Raw genomic sequence first — 19871 nt, forward strand, 5'->3', positions numbered from 1 at the left:
ATATTGATTTTCATTTATGTTTCCTGACTGGGAATGGATCTGTACCCTTATTCAGAATACTCATTTTTGAAATGTATAATTTTAGTTTTTATGAAAATTATTTAGTAGGAACCTAACAACACTTTTACATATTAGGTAAAAGAGGACTCACTTGATACATTGAACATCACTTGAGAGTCTAACATTTCATTATAGTGACTTCCATTGATGTGTGTTTCATTGAAAAACTTACATTGATTATGCGATGTGATCTCCATATAGCACTGTTAGTTATGACAGAGCAGAGGGACTGTACCTATCATGTGCATTTTTATTGAACAATGCTGCCAGTGATATTGCTGAAATCAGGTGACAGTGGAGTAATGGAATTTGTCTTTTTCCCTACTGTTGTGCAGTCTCAAAAAGTTAGCATGTTTATAGCTGTGGGAGTGTGGGGGATATGGGTGGGGGGGGGGCACTCTCTTTAAAAAACACTTGTGCTTTTTTATTTACATTGAACATTCAATGCATTTTGTCCAGCATATTGAATCTTGAAGTAACATAACATTGCTGATGCAGTATATATCTAATTGTTCTACACTGCATTGCTAACAGCATCCCTAAAAGACATCTGTAAGGGTAACAATATGGATGAAAGTCCTTGCGGGAAGGTAAAGGAAATTGAATAAGGATTATTTTCTTTTTGCTGGGTGAAGCAAACATGATGGCTGGCTAGATGGATGGTTGGATGGTAGTCCTTCCTTAAAAAAGAATGATGGAAAGACAAAACCTAGCAAACCAATGACAGAACTTGCTTTTGTAATTGACAGTTGTCAATGTAAAAGGTGATGCAACACAATAATACTATTCTGGTAAATGAATTAGATAAGGTTAAATGTCAACTAATGGCTAAATCCCTACTGTAGGGCAAAGACTCAGGGCATGTGTACAGCAAAAATAGAAGCATAAGTACAGTTAATCTGCGAGCTGTGTGTGTGGGGATATGATATAGAGATCATAACAAAAAATAATCCAATTTGTGTTAAAAAGATATAGTCTAATTCATATACAATCAGAAGGGCGACAGTATGCAGTTATAACAGTGATAATAGCAATTTAGTCAATTTTGGTCCTTATTTTTTTCTAGACAGCCAAACATCCATTTTTGGGGAACAGTAGACTAAAACTGAAAAAAAATGCTGCAGTAAGTCAGGATTTATTCTTTATTCCTGCATTCCTATAAACTCCTTTGGCAAGTGAATTCACTTGACCATCTGACTTTAAGAACTTTTGGAAAGGAAAGTTTCTTCTACCCTTCTGGATTGTTATAGTCTTAAGGTAACTATCACATGCTTTGAGAGGTAGCTACCTATTTAAGTGAAGACAAAGGATAAAGCGGTCTCCCATTAGAGCTCTGAGTAATAGCAACCCAATGAAGCGGAGAGCATGAAGCTGGAGGAAGTCATGCAAATAGCAACTGCTTCACAAAGCAATAACTCTTTGGAGGAGTGCATTACATTCTTGCTTTTATTCTACAGCAAATACACTTAATGTACAGAACTGGGGCAAGCATGGTCTGTTTATTATCAGTGCCAAATAACTCTTATTAATAGTCTGCAAAATAATATAAGTAGACACTGAATGATTCTTCTTTCTCAGAGGAGGAAAAGAGTGCTGCAGAGAGTTTCTGCATTTGGTAAGGTGGCGCATATGGAAAATATAGTAATGTTACCTTTTAAGTAGTCATAGTGATGGGATAGACACCACCATATGATGACACATGGAGGAGAGTAATTATTGGACAATTTCAAAACAAATTTTCCAAACTCAAGACTTGAAAGCACACTGACTGGAAATTTCAAGTTTTGGGCAATACAAACTGGCAATCACTACTCAGCCCACTTGTTGGAGGGCCACACACCCGTGTAATACTTAGAGTCTTTATAATCTTAAGGAAATTCTGCATTAGGTAGAGAAAGTAATTTATCACACAATGGTTGTCATTCTGCAGTTTTCAAAATCAGGGTTTTTGAAATTGCATACCTTTGAGATGTTTCTATTTAGATATTTGAAGACCAAAGGCTCATTACCAGTTTTATTGGATTTCACTAAGCTTTTCTCAAGCGGCAGAGTGGTTAATAAATCATATGAACTCTTAGATCATTGAAATTCAGTATTAAAAAAACAAGCTTGTAAAGTTCTGCTTATTTTAACAACAACCTGGGTTAAACTTTTGAACCTGTATCCTTCTGACAGTTTCTCTTGTGAAATCTTAATTTTGACATACTGGTTTAGTAAAGCAAAACTAACAGCACAGTAGTTTGAAAAATGATAATGCCACTAGGAAAAGGAACAATGGAAAGGGGAAAGTGGGCATGGAACAGTGGTTCTGAGATGCTCTTTCATCTTTCAGATACTGGTAGAAATGCCATTGTTATACAGACGGGTTTACTACTGAACGTAGCTAGATACGTTTTTATTTTACAAAAGGTAGTACTCTTGAACAGGGGATCCAAGGGTATATATGATGTGTTGTTCTTGGCTCCTGCAAGACAATGTGAAATGAGACGTTCTTGTTTATTTTTGGCACATGCAACAAACACGATGTAAATTTTTGAAAAAGTGATACTGCAGCACTAGATTAATCTTGCAGGCGTCTCATAGAGCACATATTACAGAAGGGTCATGTTGTGTGGATTTGTTCTCAATTTCTTTTGGTGTTTGCTTTGAACTGATATGGTCATATGTAATAAAGAAAATTGCATATCTACACATAGATGCAATATTCTATTTTGAAAAGACAATGAATAAAAAAAGAATAGAAAGAATAGAATGACATCATGGAAAATTTCAGCTTGCCCTGCCATTTGAAGTTTCTCAAATGATAGATATTACTCTTCCAGGCAATGGGAAAAATAGAAGTGATGGAAGGTTTGGTCTTTGTTACTGGCTTTCCCTCAGGTGCCATGTAATAGGTGGTCTACAAAGATGGAGGCATTTGTCTCACCAGCTTACCCCCATCAGCTTAAATGTTTTAACCCATTTTTTTCAGGCAAATACTAAGCCTTTGCAGGTGCTCCCGCAACCCATGATGAATGGTGAAGGCAAAATTGTAAGATGATTTACTTTATTTAACAAGGGAGAAAGTAAACTACTTCGGCAACATGAAGATTCCAGTGACAAATTAATAGTTCAGATATATGAACCTGAAAGCAGTCTTTCATTTCAAAGCTGAATACTAAACTTGTTAACCTGCTTTATAATTTTATCACATATCGTAGTAGCTACAGCAATAAATCATTCTTTTCTCTCTTCTTCTTGTACATTGGGGATTTCTGTGGCTTCACTGTCTACCTTAGGTTCCATGTCAGCTGGATGTAAACTCTCATTTGCATTTACTTCTTTGACCAATGGCTCATTTTCTTTCAATTCAATTTTCTCTGAAATAAAATAAAATAAAATATTTGATTAGAATTACGCCATATTTTGTATCTGCTTATACAAATATGTATGTGTATTCACAAGTGAAAATAGAGTACAAAAAAATGACACTGAGATCTAGATTGGGGCTATTACAACAGTATCATTCTAGCCAGAAATCACACAATCACTTATACAGTGCTGATTACTGAATGGATCATTATGTAACAACTGCAATTATACAACTTTTATTTAATGTTAATTGTATTTTTATGTAGGTTGTATGGATTTTCTATACTTTAATTGGAAACTGAGAATTGTTTTACTTCCTTCACAACAGGCATTTAATATCTGTACTTTCTATTCTGCGGATACTGTCGTTACTTATATCACCCCCCCCAGCTGAAAATGCTCTAGAAGGGCATTCTAGTTATCTAGTTATCAGAAGGATGAACAAATACATATATAGTGAAGGCTGTCTGCTAACAACCTATGGTCCAAATGATGGATCTTACCTCACATCAAAAAGCAGGATGGAGCTCCATCCTTTGACAGATAACCTAGAGCAACATTGGGTTATAGTAAATGGGAAGTTTACAGAGAAGCACAAACCTCTTACAAAGCCACTTTTTACCCCTTTCTCCTTGTTCCTGGATGCAGCTGATAAAATACGCACTTTCTGAGATTTCATACCCAGAATCACTTCTATCATGTACTCCCTGCACTTCAGATGGCTGTCAGCACTAAAAGCATATTGAATCCTTTCCCAAAGTTCAGCAGTGCTAGAGATGCTCTTTCTTCCATCAGATAACAACATTACAATTAATATAACTGTATGTGCAAAGGGCAATAGAGCACAAGGTGAACCATTCAATATGCAAACCTTCGGTACTATTGCAAACAGATGAGGAAGTCAAAACATTGAACACACACCTGTATTACTGATTCTGACTTATAATTGATACCCTGTGACCATAAGCAAATTAATGAAGTTTTGTGTCCTCCTAGAATGTACACAGACATAACCCTTGCAAAAATATATACTTCCTACAGCAAACCTATACAGAATAAAATATTTTCTGTAGTTGAAATGTGATCTCCATACAATTACATTAGCATATTAGGTTTTGCAAAGGATTCTACTGTGGCTTGATAATGAACCATCTCACCAACCATTTATGTAGGGAAATCAACCCTCTTCCCGCAAAAATTAACACTGGTGTTCTTTGCAGGGGACTTGGCTCCCTGCACTCCTCATGTGGGATCAAAGTCCCCTAACTCTGCCAAACTAATATATACCAACGCCATGGGTTGAACACACAAGAAGATGGGGGAAATCTTCCAAAATAAGGGAATGCAGCAGTAGCTCAGCCTGTAAATCAAGTGTGTTGCTCACTACTAGTGAGGATGGCTGTGGGTTTAGTTTTCCTCAGGGCTGTATGCTTTTAGTCTGGCAGGTAGCACAGAAGACAATCTGTGACTTGTTAATAACATGCTTCCTGTTCTCTGGGATCCCTAGGCATTTATAGTACACTTCATTTTTGTACTGTGTGACCATGAGCAAGTCAATTAACCAAACAGTGCTTTGGGACAATTGTGAATTGAGGATAGGCTCCTTAGTGGTCTCCCAGACCTCACGTCAAGTAGCTACCCATGAACTTATAAACCTAATCATTGCCATTGTTTAATTACATACAACAACAGCAGTGATTTTATACAGAAGACAAAGACTGGGAAGTTCAACTTCAAGAAGTTGTGCTGCTTACTGACTTGGTTCCTCAGCCACTTTGCACTTGATTAGTAGTAGAGAAGCTTTTGCTGTCATTGATCTTCCATGATAACGGGCCACAAACCTTAGTGGGGCTTATCTAGCCCAAAAAATAAAACAAACATGGGAGAAGTATATCTTCTGAGAAATACTTTAATATTACTAAAAAATATATCAAAACACAAATGGCTAATAACCACTAGCTTTTCATCACATCCTATATCAACATTATAACTAAAGGGAAAAAAGACACAATTTCCAGATGTGTATTGACATTTGTCAGCATCATCATTTTCTAATCTACTTATTCTAGGGATGGCTGCAGCAGCAGCATGCTGAGCAGGGAAGACCAGCCTTCCTTTTTTCCAGCAGCAGTCTCCAGGTCATTTTGTGGAATCATGTTGATAGATTGACATCTTTCTCCCCGACAGCAAAAACTCTGGAAATATTTCACTAGAGCAACACTTACATTAAAACTCTGAGGGGAGACACCCCCTCAAAACTAAATATACCTACTCCAAGGTCACACAATACTGGAGAAAAGGGAATTTTCAACTGTTAGCTAAAGTGCTTTTGGGCAAAACATTTTCACTGAAACAGCAGTTGCTGAAACTCCCATTAATCTACTGACAGGTTTCCCATTCTGTGGGATTCCCAGGCATTCACAAGCAATCTGACAAATACGATCCTTCCACCATGTACTGATCTGCCCTATAGTCTCCTTCCCAGTAGACTTGGCCTGGTACACTTCACCACTACAGGTAGCCAAGGAGAAAACTAAAATGGTGCCCAAACCACCTATCTGTTTTTTTCTCAACACAGAGGAGCAGTGGCCATACTTAAAGGTCCTCATGGATTGCCCATATTCTTACTCTATCTCCACAATTTCTCACTCTATCACAGACAGTAAGCCCAGTTGGGCAAAACATTTTCACTGAAACAGCAGTTGCTGAAACTGCCATTAATCTGCTGTAATCTGTTCTCTTTAATCTTTTCTGCAGTTGGAACTACATTGGCTTCTGCTCTTATGTCCTGATTTCTTCATTTGTCCCACAGTGTGCATCCTACCACTCTTCTCAGGCACTTCATTTCCATCACCTATAGCTTCTTCATCTGCTCTGCCTTTACTGCCCAGGTTTCTGTACCATACAGTAGTACTGGTCGCACCACTGTCTTGTACACCTTACTTTTCAACTTCTTTGGCATTCTTCTGTCATAGATTACAACTGAGACTCTATGCCATTTGGCTGCAGCCCCTCTGATTCTAGCTTTGACCTGTTCATTCAGACTTCCCTTCTCCTCAACCACCTCTCCCAGATACTTGAAGCTATTTACCTGTTCCACTATCTTCTATCTCGCGCTCCATTAGACTGTTGAACTCTTGGGAAAAATGAACCATGATGTCTGTTACATAACTAGGCTATCAAGGGGCTTATTTTATGGATGTGCAATAACTAAGTGCAATACTAAGGTAGCTCACCTGCACACTGAAGGACTGTAATGTGCAATATACAAACTGTGCAATAATTCAGTCGATTCATAGATATGCTGCTATTGTTTCAATTTTACTTTGACAATATTACCTGCATATTGTTCCTTGTCTTCCTTGCCTCCTGTTCTGAAATGGGTGTGGGTGTGGGTAACTGCTGTTCTACTTTACTTACAAATTGCTACTTATTAAAATTCTACTGTGATATTTTATTATTTTTTCTCTGTCTATATGTGCAATTGTTTCCTGCATTGAGAATGAAGCATTGTAATTTCATTCAGCTATACTGCTGTGTAACTCTGAATGACAATAAAGTTTTCTTTGACTTTTGACTTTCTTTTGATTTCCTCAGTTTGCTGCCATTACCACTGCCTTATCTGTATGTATGTGTGTATGTATATATATATATATATATATATATATATATATATATATATATATAAAAATAAATAAGTAAGAACACAACAATTTTACAGACAGCCCATTCTCTAAGCACATTGGATGTCGGGCCTCAGAATACCCCTATGCAGGGGTTATTTCCACAACAACACACACCTTGTTGGGCATTATTGCTTGTGTAAAGGTATGTACACGGGACCAAGGTGCTGCTTCTAGAATGCTTCTAGAATCTAACCCTTTACAAAAAAACATAGAGGAAGCCAAGCCCCCAGTAGAGTGAGTATTGACTCTGCCTTGAAAAGTTTTGTTGAGGGAAAAATAACAAAAGGTAATAGCCTGCAACAACCATTTGGAAATAGTCCGTTTAAACACATGTTGTTCCTTCTTCTTTATCTTCACAAGAAATGAACAAGTAATCAACGATCTGAAAGATTTTGTTCTGTCAAGATAGTACTTGAGATGTCTGGGGGCATCTAAGATATGGAGTATCCTTTCTCCTTAATTTTTGGACTCAGAAAAGAAAACAGGAAGATGGATAATTTGGGCAGAAGGGAGTCACCACAATGATCTTGTGGGATAACTTTTGAATCTTAAGAAGTATCCTGGATAACAGCAGAAAGGGCAGAAAAGCATACAGGAATGTTCCTGTCCAAGGAAAGGAAAATACATCTGTCTTGCGGGCCTACTTGCATGGAGTCCTGGAGTAGAATTTTGCCAGCTGATTGTTCTACTCGATGAAACCCCCACAAAGAGATCAAATCTTGGGGAAAAAAAATCTAGTTTCCATTTGTGAGGGTCTGCCTTTGTTCTGCTCAGTTTGTCTGCCACACAATTTTGGTCTGACTGATGTAGGATGCCTGAAGAGTGAGACTGTGCTGTAAAGCTATATCCCAAGCTAACATGGCTAGCCTGCAAAGAGGGTAAGACCTGCTATCCCATGCCTGTTTATGTACTACATGACTGTGGTATTGTCTGTAACAATTTGAAAAGATACAGGGGACTGCTCCCCAAAACAAAGTCCAAAGCATCAATGGTGACCGACTGCTTTGAAGTAGGGGGGCAGACCTGGATTTAGGGATATTTGATGTCTCCACCAAGTGATTTATCTTCTGACAAATCCCAGAATTGGGATTTGTAAAGATAATGGCTGCTGGGACCAAAACTTCAGGTACCATTGTATCTTTCTCATGTAGAGTCTTGCCAGGGGTAGCATGAGAATAATAGATGCAATGAGACCCAAATTCTTGAGGTATTCCCTTGCAGAGATTGAATTATGAATAGAAAACCCTAGAAATAGATCTAGACATAGATCTATTTTTTTCCTGCGGAAGAAAAGCTCTTTCAACCGAGGAGCCTAGCAGACACCCTAGTAATGCAATCCTATATGACAGAGTCAAAAAAGACTTTTGAATATTCTCTTGGAATCACAGTTTCTGTAAGAGATCTCTCACCCAACAGAGAGTCTTCAGACAAGTTGAAGAAGACTCCTTCATGGGGTTGGGAGGGTGGCCTAATGGTTAAGGTGTTTGCCTTACAAACACAAGGTGCAGGGTTTGAGTCTCACAAGGGATAACTGGCTAGGCTTAAAATGGCTCGCAAGGGCAGTTAGCTTAGTACTAATCTATGAATCTATGAATCTATGAATCTTAAAGATAAGCAAGTCATCTAAATATGGAAGAAATGTCAATACCCTATAACCTGTAATGAGCTGTAACTGTATCTAGACACTTTGTGACTCTCTTGTTGCAGTGGATAGTCCAAAGGTTAAAGCAGAGAACTGATAATGTGATACAGACACAGAAAACCTTAAGAAATGTCTAAAATATGGATGAATAATGATGTGATGATAAACATATTTTAAATCTAGTGTTACACGAACACTTAAATATTAAATAAGAGGTAACAGGTTGGGAAGTTATAGCATTTTGATCTTGGGCACTATTACAAGTTGTTTAAGTAAGAAAGATCCAGAATTGGGCTCCAGGCATTTCCTTTCTTTCTTTGACACCAAAGACATCATTGGATAAAAACCTATCCCAAACTGGGAAGGAGAACTGGCTCTATTACTCCCTTATTCTCATCTGGGTGGATGAGGAATTATTCCCTGAAAGGGAAGAATTTCCTCCCATTGCCATCTGTAAACTTAACGAATAATCTTCATAACCCATTTATCTCAAACAATCTGTTGCCAAAGACAGCAATAAGGATTCAGACTTTCTGGACTGACAGGGTTGGAGGGGAGGGCATGGTCCCTTAATTCATTTACTCCAGTGGAGCTCAGGAAGTTTACACTATAACTTCCAACAGGTAGAGCCTAAGCCTTGACAGAATCAAATTATGTCCTCACATTTCAAACAAATGTTCATATCTCTGGAACCATAGCGGTTATGAAAGACATAAAAATGGCAAACCCTCCAACACAAACTATTTTTATAGTGGTAGTATTATTTAGGTTCTAGGTCTTAAACTGAATTTTATAAGTCACAGTAAACACAGTAACTATTACTTTTGAAATATTTTGTAAACAACTTCCAGTATCTCAGCAACCATTCAAGTTATACACTATCAGCAGCATTTTGCTCATCTAGCTGAGAGCTTTCATATGAGGCTAAGGAGTTCTGTCTGTTTTACTTGGTTGTGGAGATATTTACCTGCACTAGACAGAGATCAAATATTAATGCAGTTGAGTTTGTCATTGTGCAAGCTTTAATATGAAATCTTTTAAAACCTTGTACATAGCATGGTTTTGGAATTATTGATGCAAATATGAATAAGCAATATTTGACACCTGGAGGCATCAGTAGGAGTTATGTGCAGGCGCACCTGGAGGTGTCACTTGGATGTAATGAGTTAAACAGTCATTCTGACTTCTTAGACTGTCCTTTGTTTGGGGGATCCTGCCTTCTTTCTGGAACCCTATGCATTGCTTCTTAAATGTATGTTTATCAGCATTTTGCTGAGACTGTTTATTTTGTTTCTTGCCAAAACTGGAAGTGGGGGGGGGGGGGGGGGGTTATAGAATACCTTGGAAATTTTGGAAAAGGAAGACTAAAAATTCTGAGAGATTCCCCTGAATCAGTTTTCCCTCTGATTATATTTTTGATAACCTATGCAGCAGACAGTGCACAAACTAACTCTCTGTCCAGAGAATTTAATATCTCATTTTCACACCTTCTGGGAGGTTCTGAGGACACAGTCAAGCAAACCTGCTCAACATAGTACCAGTGGCCATAGCCTGGAAGAAGTATCATACACATACCTCAAACAATAAGTTGTGAAACGGAAGAAACTAAACCATTTAAATCATATTGCTCCTCATAAGAAAAAAGTGCAGAGAAAACATACTTCATACTTTCACAATTAGAATAAATTTTAACATGTAAGCCTAACAATTCAAAATTCTGAAAATCAAACTTGCAGAAGCATACACTTTATCATCCTTGTTAGAAAAACAAGGACTAGAATTAACTAAATTGTTAGCAGCGGTAGGATTAATTAAAGCTGTAGCTACTGGGTCAGGTTTGGGACAAGTGTATAAAAATTAAAAGACTGGGGAACTTTATACAATCTAGTTGCGTTTTTAGGAGCAGCAGGCTGACTACCAGGGAAATTGCAGGCAGTAACACACTCATCCTACAATTGTGACAGCAAAGGAGGGATGGGGAAGTTTCCGGAAATTCCAGTTGTAACAGCTCTTAGTGTTTTCTGAGGGACTGAGAAACCTCAGTGTCCCCCCCCCCATGAAAACACTATTGCATTGTGGAAATTGTCTCATATAAAGACAGACCCTCAGAAGGAGAATCAGATACGATGTTCTCCTCTGAATCTGAATCAGAAATCTGAAAAGAAAACCCTGCATCTGTCCCTTCATCTTCCTGTCCAGATTCAGAATCTTGACTCACTTCAGGAAAAGAGGCATCCTTTTTTCTTTTACCAGAAACCACCTTATAAGAAGGATCAATAGCCTGAATTAGACCATGACCCAGACCTAATACACTAGTCCTGTCCTGGGAAATTTGAGCAGGAGCAGATATGTTTAGTTTTCTGTTTCTTTTTGACAAGAAACATGTGACTAACATTTCTATTAATGGCAGCAGCAGCTCCCCTAGGGATAGGCACGGCATTCTGACCAAACAGGGGAGACTTCCCTATTCCTGCTTTCAGGACCTATAAGAGAGGGAACCCAACAGCTGCAGAGGACGTGGCTAAACCCTAGTCCATAATGGCTGTCGGTACTACACCAGAGGGATGTGCAGTTAAAGATGAGTGGTTTGAGGAACCAACTTTGGTAACAGCAGTCACCCACCTGTGGCTTAGGCAAATTACTAGTCTGCTGTGGTGGCAAAAGTTGTTTGCTCAACTTTTTCTTTTTGTGGCTGGAAGAAGGAACAACCATTGGACTGGTAGTTTGTTCCATGGTCAAGCTGAAAATGGTGCCTCTTTCCTGGGTAAAACAAGCAGCACAAGCAGATAAAAATTTGAAGTTCTAAAAATTTACCCCCCCCCCCCCCCAATAAAAACACAGTAAAAATATTTTAATACACTTGGTCAGCCCCCAAAAATAAAATAAACACAATTTCAACAGTGGAAAAATAGTTTAAAACTGTTTTTACCAACTTTTAAACTAACAGTAAAAAGTGCATTCTTATTTAAAAGTGCAGTTAAGTCTCACGACAATCTGTCAAAATACTAATTCTTAGAAGAAAAGTGCACTAAAACAATAAATTTTAAATGTGGAAGTTTTTTTCCTAAATGGAACTTATCTACCCAGCAATGGAACAGCACAAGCCGACTGTCGATCCTTGAAAGCCTGTAGACGAATGCTCTGAAAGGCTTGGCACACAACCCTGTCTTTTTAGGCAGCTCAAGCTGCCTAATGGTTTGAGTGCATGGAAGGTGCTTGATTCTTTGAAAGCTGGATGGCTGTTCTATCCTTGGCAAGAATTAACCCAAACAGCTAAGTCTTCTGCAGCAGTGATCAAAACAATGAACATCAATACTTCCAATACAAGCTTTATAGGAAACATCATTCGTGCCTTTAAAAATAGCAATTATGCACCCCCCACTAGCCTACCCTTATAACTCAGTATTTTTACTTCTTTCATTTGCTTTGTACAGTACCGTTGTACCCTTTCCCATCTAGCTAATTGGGAATAAGAATAATTACAAGAAGATGCACCATAATCCTTAATAGGCATAACCAGTTCAATATGTAGTGGAACCAATACCTGGAAGTCACAACTGGTGATTGTATGCAAAATATTTTTGATCACACAGTAGCATCTCCTAATAAAATCATTTGTGTGTCCAAAATCTGACTGCTTATCAGTTGTTACACCCAGATTTTTAATTATATCAACCTCTTGCAGAATAGCACTATTAATATGGGTACTTCACATTAGTGCAGCCAAAATGAATCTTCTTGGTTTTATTCACATTAAAACCCATATTGCTCGATGAAGTCCAGGACACTAAACTATTCAGATATATTTTCATCTTATACTAATCGTATATTGATGTTATTAGTACTATCTGTATATTTACTTCACTGGAAAGTGGTAAACTTGGACATAAAATGCAGAACAGCATCACTCCCAAAACAATCCCAAAACAAAGCTTGTGGAAACCTGCAAGGTGCTCCTCACATTCAGATAATGTGTCTTTAATTCTCACTCACCATTATTAGCAGCTCAACATGAAAGGCTTTCCAGATAAACTGATAAAAGCCAAGAAGATTTGTACGGCATGACCAACCAGCTACAAAACCATGTTGGAAAATGTCATAATTAGAGGCCAATGAATCAGTTATTAAATAACACCCTCTCAAAACACTTTCCCAAAAGACAGGTCCAACTTATGTCTAAAATTCCTCACTAATGCTGCATTTCCCCTTTAAATAAATGAATTACAATGGCATTTTCCAAACAAGAGGTACAAAACCAACATGCAATGATTCCTGAAAGAGGGGAAGCAGACAAGGACCAATAGAGTACATATTATCGGTTAAGAAATACCCATTTAGTCCATCAGGATCAGTGTCTATGTGTGGTTAAATTTTCTTAAGAGCCTTATCAGAGGCTTCCTTAGTTATTATTAGGCAGGAATTATTTCCATTAAAATAACAATCTAAAGCCAGTCCATTCCCTCAACCCATATACTGTGTGAAGCCATCCGAAAAATTTTAACCTGTTACTTTGGATAGCTTTGAGACTTTTTTTGGTCTTCATCTTTAATGCTAACAAAATATTAATTCAGCTCTGTTAGGGAGATAATCCTTAGTGCTAGTTATTGCATTCTGCAAAGAGTTTTCAAATCACCAGCCACTAGTTTCTAACTTGGGGATTACATTGTTGACTGCTCACTGCTTTACCTCATATTAGAACAATTAACAATGAAGACTCCAAATACTGGAGAACAGCAAATGTAAAAATGGGTCCCCTGTCAGGTAAAATTCAAGTAATATTCATGTTATCTTTCATCCATACTAACAAAAGGCTGAAACTCAATTTATACATGCAACCATCCAGTCTGTCAACATACTTGAAAAAGGTCGATAGGGAAATGATTGAGAATTTTTGATGGTTTTCTTTATATTACTATGTACTTCATTTCTTATGGTCAAAGACTCCATCCAAGGACTTAGACAGCTAATAACTTTTTCACAATTAGTGTGTCAGTTTGCATGCATTGTTAGATTTCTGACTTTTGTTTAAAGTTTGAAAAGGACATATACCTAAAATATATACTGCCATTCAAGATTATGAAATGTTCAACTCATACACCGTCTTTTCAAAAAAAGTTATGTACTCACTATAATGTTCCATCTGTGTTGTCCATTTTCATTCTTCCTTAACTGATGGGTTCTGCCCCAAGACTCACATATAGTTGCTTTTACCAGATCATCAGATCCTAGAACTCTCAAATTCCTCCCTTACCCATAATGCCCCGCCAACCTAACATACCTCAGATCGAGTTTGCTTCCCCTAGATATAAATTATTTTTATTTTTATTTTATTTTACATTTGTTGACCGGGATAGTCTAACTGGATATATGTCCATTTTCAGTAGAGGCAGGGGAGAAAAGCTCCACATAAAATAAACAGCACATTAAAAATTCAGTTTCAAGACATTAAACTTCAATTAAAGATACTAGTCATACAAAACATGTGCTACAAAGTAGATAAGAATATGTGATATAAGAAAGTAGAACAACATAAGACACCCCTTATTTTTTTAATTTTTTGTCCCCCCCCCCCCCCGTCACTGTGGGAAGGAAGAATTCAGAAGGATGAGGAGATTCCAGAACAAAGTTTTAATTTAGGGGCAGCAGGAGAGATTAGTTTAAAGAGAACAGAGTTGGGAGAAAATTATTTGAGGGGTAGAGACTCAGAGCGACAGGGGAGAAGCTCATTATGTATATCTTGGGTAGAATAAGTCCAACATAGAGGTAGTGGACTTTAAAGTGAAAACTGAGTAGAGGTGGAAAAGCAAAGGAAGAAATAGATGATAATGATAACAGGATGAGGAAATCTTAGTCTGGGTTAGTACAGGGACAGAGCCAGTGGCTAGGTAGATATCATTTAAGGTTCTGTTTGAAAAGTGTGGTAGAGGAGAGAGAGGTAAGTTCAGAAGGAAGTAGGTTCCAGCTTTTACCCACTGCATTAGAGAAGAGGGAATCACCTGCTTTATTGTAGGGTTTATGTATAGATACCAGTAGTTTGCTGACTAAGCGTAGATTTGTAAGGTTGTTGTATGGGCTGATAAGATTTGTGAGAATTGGTGTTTTACCTGGATAATAAAGGGTTTTATGGGTAATAATTAGTTGTTGAAATAAAATCTGATTGTGCAGTTCAAGCCAACCCAGTTGCTTCAGATTTTGGCAATGACGGGTTCTAAAGGGGGAGCCAGTAGCAAATCTGGCTATACTATTGTAGGAGATTGCAAGCTTGTTGAGGTTAGTTTTAGATAGATTGGTGTATATAGGAGCAGTATAAAAGAGAGAGTAGAGATAAGGTGGGTGTGGGCAATAGTAGTTTTGGCTGAGGGAGTAAGGAAGGGTTTAATTTTGTAGAGGGAGCCTAGTTTACGGTTAACTGATTTTATTGTGGAGTTCATATGAGTATCATAGTTAAGGCTGTGATCAATAGTAACTCCTAAGAGTTTAATAGAAGTATCAGGAGATATGACTGTGCCATTTTTGGATTTGATAGAGAAGTGAAATAGGGTAGATTTATGTGCAGGAATAAATATAAGCCGAAAAACACAACAACAAAAATTTAGTCTTTTTTGGGTTGAGGAAGAGACTGCATTGCAAAAAACATTCTTCTATAAGCTCAAAGACATTTTGGGTAAGGGACTGCAGTTCAGAAGGCCCTATAGCTGAGGATATTAATGTGGAGTCATCAACATATTGTATAGTTACAGCCTGAGGGATACTAATAGATAGATCATTTATAAAGATGGAGAATAGAAGAGGGCCTAAAATAGATCCTTGGGGTACGCCAAGGGTGACAGGAAGAGGGGCAGATAGAGTGTTTTCCCAAAGCACTGCTTGTTGCCTGTTCTCTAAGTAGGACTTGAACCACTGTAGTGATTTAGTATCTAGTGAGAGGGCCTTGAGAAGATTCAAGAGTAGTTGATGGTTAACCATGTTGAATGCTTTTGAAAGATCAATAAAGATAGCAGAGGACAGTGTGTAGTTGTTACGGTTTTTGTTAATGCGGTCAGAAAATGACAGGAGGGCAGTAGTGGTGTTATGGAAGGGTCAAAAGCCATGCTGAGAGTTGGCTAGTAGGCCATTTAGGAGAAGGTGGTCTAGTAGTTGGCAGTGGATGCATTTTTCCATGATTTTAGCTATGGGTGAGAGTAGAGCAATAGGACGATAGCTGGAAAGTTCGGTTGAGTTGCCACCCTTATGTAGGGAGATAATGTCTGAGACCTTCCAGATAGATGGGATGGTATCTTCTTTAATGGTTCTGTTTATTAGGATTGAGATAGGATAAGCAAGAACTTTGGCTGCTATTTGAAGATACTTAGCAGGTATAAAAGGATAACCTGTTACAGAAAATACCAGAGATAGAAAGAAAAGGTAAGCTGGAGCTCAAATATGGAACAGAGATTCCTGTACAACTCTTAGATCTCTCCAGAAGCAAAAAGGAAGGGGTAGGTGGGCAGTAAGTTGAGGAAGAATGAAAATGGACAACACAGATGGAACGTTATGGTGATTACAAAACTTTATCTGATTATGTCATTTTCATTCATTCCTCAACTGATGGGACAGAGTTCCCAGCTACTGTAACCTTGGGAGGCTCGTATGGAAGGATATTCCACAGCACTGCTGAACCAAGTGCTGCTCTGTTTCTGGAAATCAAATCCAATTTGTAGTGAGCAATGAAAGTGTGGGGATTAGCACAAGTTGCAGCTGCAAAAATATGTAAAAGTGCTTTAAACCAAAAAGCTGATGGAAATGCTTGTGAAAAACTGAGGGGCTGCCAGCCCAGCCAGATAGAATTTTGTAGATAATTCTGTGTCATTGTAGATATTAATATAATCCACAAGCTTGTTTTATAAATGTAAAGAGAACTATATGTTATGATTAAACTATATGTTGTACCAAGCTTCAAAAATGTAACCACAGTGCACTCTTCTAGAAGAAAACTGTTAAGGAAAGAATTTTGCAACTGTGTTTGATCTCAAGCTCAGAGACAGGATGCCTGGGCTAGGAAATTCTGTCTATTGTTTTAAGACAGAAATAATTACTAGATTTTACATGTAAAGTGTCCTTTATTGCTGTAGCTTCCTGGCAGGTGCAAGATTACAAAGATATGTAAAATATTAAGTTCTGTGAGCCTGGGAAACTTCAGCAGAGGTGTCAAGAATGATATAATCTGAAATGACTCAGCAGTCCTGTGTATTACCAATTTAATGTCCATCTCAGAAAGAAATAAGAGCATTTTGTATATTGTCTTGGTTCTAGTAGGAACAACCACTCACCAGCACCTGCTTTCTCTGTATGTAAGTAATATTTAGAACAGTGATTTCTGTTAGAGATAGAAATAGTAAGATTAGACTTGCTGTTTTCTATATTAATGTCAGACTGTCCTACAATATTATTTTAAAGTATTTCCTGTGATTTCTGAGCTCTGCAATGTCATTGTGGTGAAGTAATAAGTATTGTCTTATGTTTTTATTATTTATTGTTAAATAGTTTTAAACCTTTCAACTGTGGCTGTTTTGTGTAGAGATAATTTAAGCTCTAGAGTACTTGCATATATTTGGTGATACTGTACAAAGCCACTCCAATAGCCTTGCTATTCATCACACTTACTAATTGGATAATAACCTTACATAGGGGAATTGGTCACCCTTTGGAAAGGGCCTTATTAATAGCTGATAAGAGTAGTTGGTGGTAGTGATTACTACCTTATAGCCTGGGCAGGAGGGGGCATATCTGGAGAACCTGTGCCAGCCTTCCCCAGGAGTGTCTGTGTGTTTGTATATAAACCAGATCTCAAAGTGTGTGTGTGTGTGTGTGTGTGTGTGTGTGTGTGTGTGTGTGTGTGTGTCAGCTACTTGGGCAGGGACATGAAGCACTGGTTGGACAGAGAGTGTACTGGAGGTTTTGCCTTGATGACTCAGTTAAGATCTGAACCCTATAGCTGTGCCAGTGGTGAGTCTTATTGGGGATCTGGAGAGAAAGGGAGAAACCAGCCCCAGACTGACTGTGATCTCTACGTGCTCCTAAGGGAAATTGTACTTTACTGTGCATATGCTTGTTATCCTCCCAATGTGGAAGCCCCTCACTGTTGCTAGTGGTGAGGATTGAGGCTCCTTGATTACTGGGCCAGTGCACGGGCATCACATATTAATTGGTTGGCAGTGGTGGGATATCCACATCAAGTATTAATTGTTTGATGGTGGTGAGTTAGCCACAACACAAAATAATTAGCTTATAGTGGTGTGGATAGTGAATTCCTGTAGCTTGTGTACAGTGATCACTGAATGTGTTTTTGTACTCTAAATCAGCCATGCAGTGAACATTCAGAGTTCAGATCACAATTGTTTTATTTCTTTTGCTAGCTTAGTTAGTCAGGGAGAGCAGGCAAGCATGTCAGCGGAGGAGTATGGTAAGCTGGCAAGGAGCCAGTTGGCTGAGATGTGCATGGAAACCTGACTAAGGCAAACATGATTGCAGCTTTAGTCATGGCCGCAACAGAGAATAGCAACCAGGAGGATGACCAGACTGGCTGTGGAGATGTACGACACTCAAAGAATGGACAGCTCAACCTTTCTACAGAGTACTTAAAATACATCTGGAGCTAAAGAGACTTAAGTTTGAGGCCAGGCATTTGGAAATGGAAGCTAAGGAGAAGGAGAGGCAGAGGCAACATGAAAAGGAGATGCTAACTCTTTGCCAGAGTCATGGAGGTAATGGGGAAGAGAGTAACTGGACCCCAGAAGCACAATATGTCAGTAAATTTCTTCCACAGTTTACAGAGGGGGATAATTTTGATAGTTTCATTCATAGGTTTGAGAGGGTATGTAAACAGTATGATGTTGACCAAAGGCTCTGGGTATGGTTCCTGACCCCCTTACTCCATGGTAAATCTGTAAATATACTTTCCAAACTGTCTGATCATGACTTTTTAAACTATAATGCTGTAAAGAATTGTCTGTTAGAATTTTTTAAGCTAACACCTGAAACTTATAGGAAAATGTTTTGTGAGCATAGACACAAGGCAGATGAAAGTGTGTGTGAATATGTTGCTGAACTAAGTGCTTATTTTCATAGGTAGGTGAGTGGATGTCAGGTCACCACTTTTGAAGGGCTGGCAGACCTTTTGGTGAGGGGAACAAGCCCTTAGCACTTTGTCTGAGGACATGCAGATCTGGTTAGCTAATAGTCAATGCTCTACTGTAGATGAGTTGGGGAAGAAGGGAGACCTATGCCTAGCAAGCAGGGCATCCCTGCACAGGAAAGGGACACCCAGTGCTGCTCATGGGTCTAAGGGAACCCATGGTGGCAGCCCAGACTGCCCCAACAGAATCTGCCAGTAGTAGCCACTAGTTCAGGTACATGTCCAGGACCTAGGGTTAAATGTTTTGAATGCAACCAGTGGGGCCATGTAGCATACAGATGTCCATGGAGGAAAGGTGGAGAACAAAAGGTTGAGGAGCTAGTAAGTGGGAATGACAAAATACCAACAGTATGTTGTCTTGAGACAACAGGGGTACCAAACTACCATCCTGCAGATGTGCTGATAGGGAACAATTTTGATTAGGCAGTACCATGTGTTTATACAGTTACAGGCATTCAGGCTTGGAGACAAGCATGTGGGTCTGGTAGCCTAGGAGAGACCCAGTCAGACCGCATACTTGCAGCCAGGACTGGTGAGGTGGTTACTTCAGGGAGGGAGCTACCCTGTAGCAGTGAGACTGAATGTGAACCACAGCTGCTTGTGGGTACTGATGTTTCCTTGGACAGAGTGACTGCCAGGGCAGAGGTGAGTAGTAGTACTCAGGCTGACAGTGAGACACCACTGTCAGTAGATACCAGACTTCCTGTGGAAGGGGAGCTGGGAAGGGTTACAAAGAGAGAGTTGACACAGGCTCAGCTCTCAGACCCTATATTAGAAGGCCTGAAGCAGGTAGCTAGTGAGGCACTTGATTCTCAAGGGAAGGGGGAATCTGTATACTGGGGCAAAGGGTTACTGTACAGAGAGTGGATCCTGACGGAGGGCTAGAAGGTGAGACAATACAGCAGTTGGTACTACCTAGACCCTACCATCTGGCACTTCTAGCCACAGCCTATGATAT

General features: G+C 38.8%; 1 protein-coding gene across 1 annotated transcript in view; it reads right to left on the bottom strand.

The window, feature by feature from the left end:
- Nucleotides 1-750: 750 nt before the first annotated feature.
- RSPH1 (radial spoke head component 1) overlaps nucleotides 751-19871 on the bottom strand; it is a 607409-nt gene continuing 588288 nt past the window's right edge. The window contains exon 8 of the mRNA XM_044071826.1: nucleotides 751-3419. Within this exon, the coding sequence (XP_043927761.1) occupies nucleotides 3277-3419 (143 nt within the window). The 3' untranslated portion in view covers nucleotides 751-3276. The remainder of the gene's footprint in view (nucleotides 3420-19871) is intronic.

This window comes from Protopterus annectens, chromosome 5.part0 (assembly GCF_019279795.1).
Source record: "Protopterus annectens isolate FY-2018-M chromosome 5.part0, PAN1.0, whole genome shotgun sequence".
Lineage (NCBI taxonomy): Eukaryota > Metazoa > Chordata > Ceratodontiformes > Protopteridae > Protopterus > Protopterus annectens.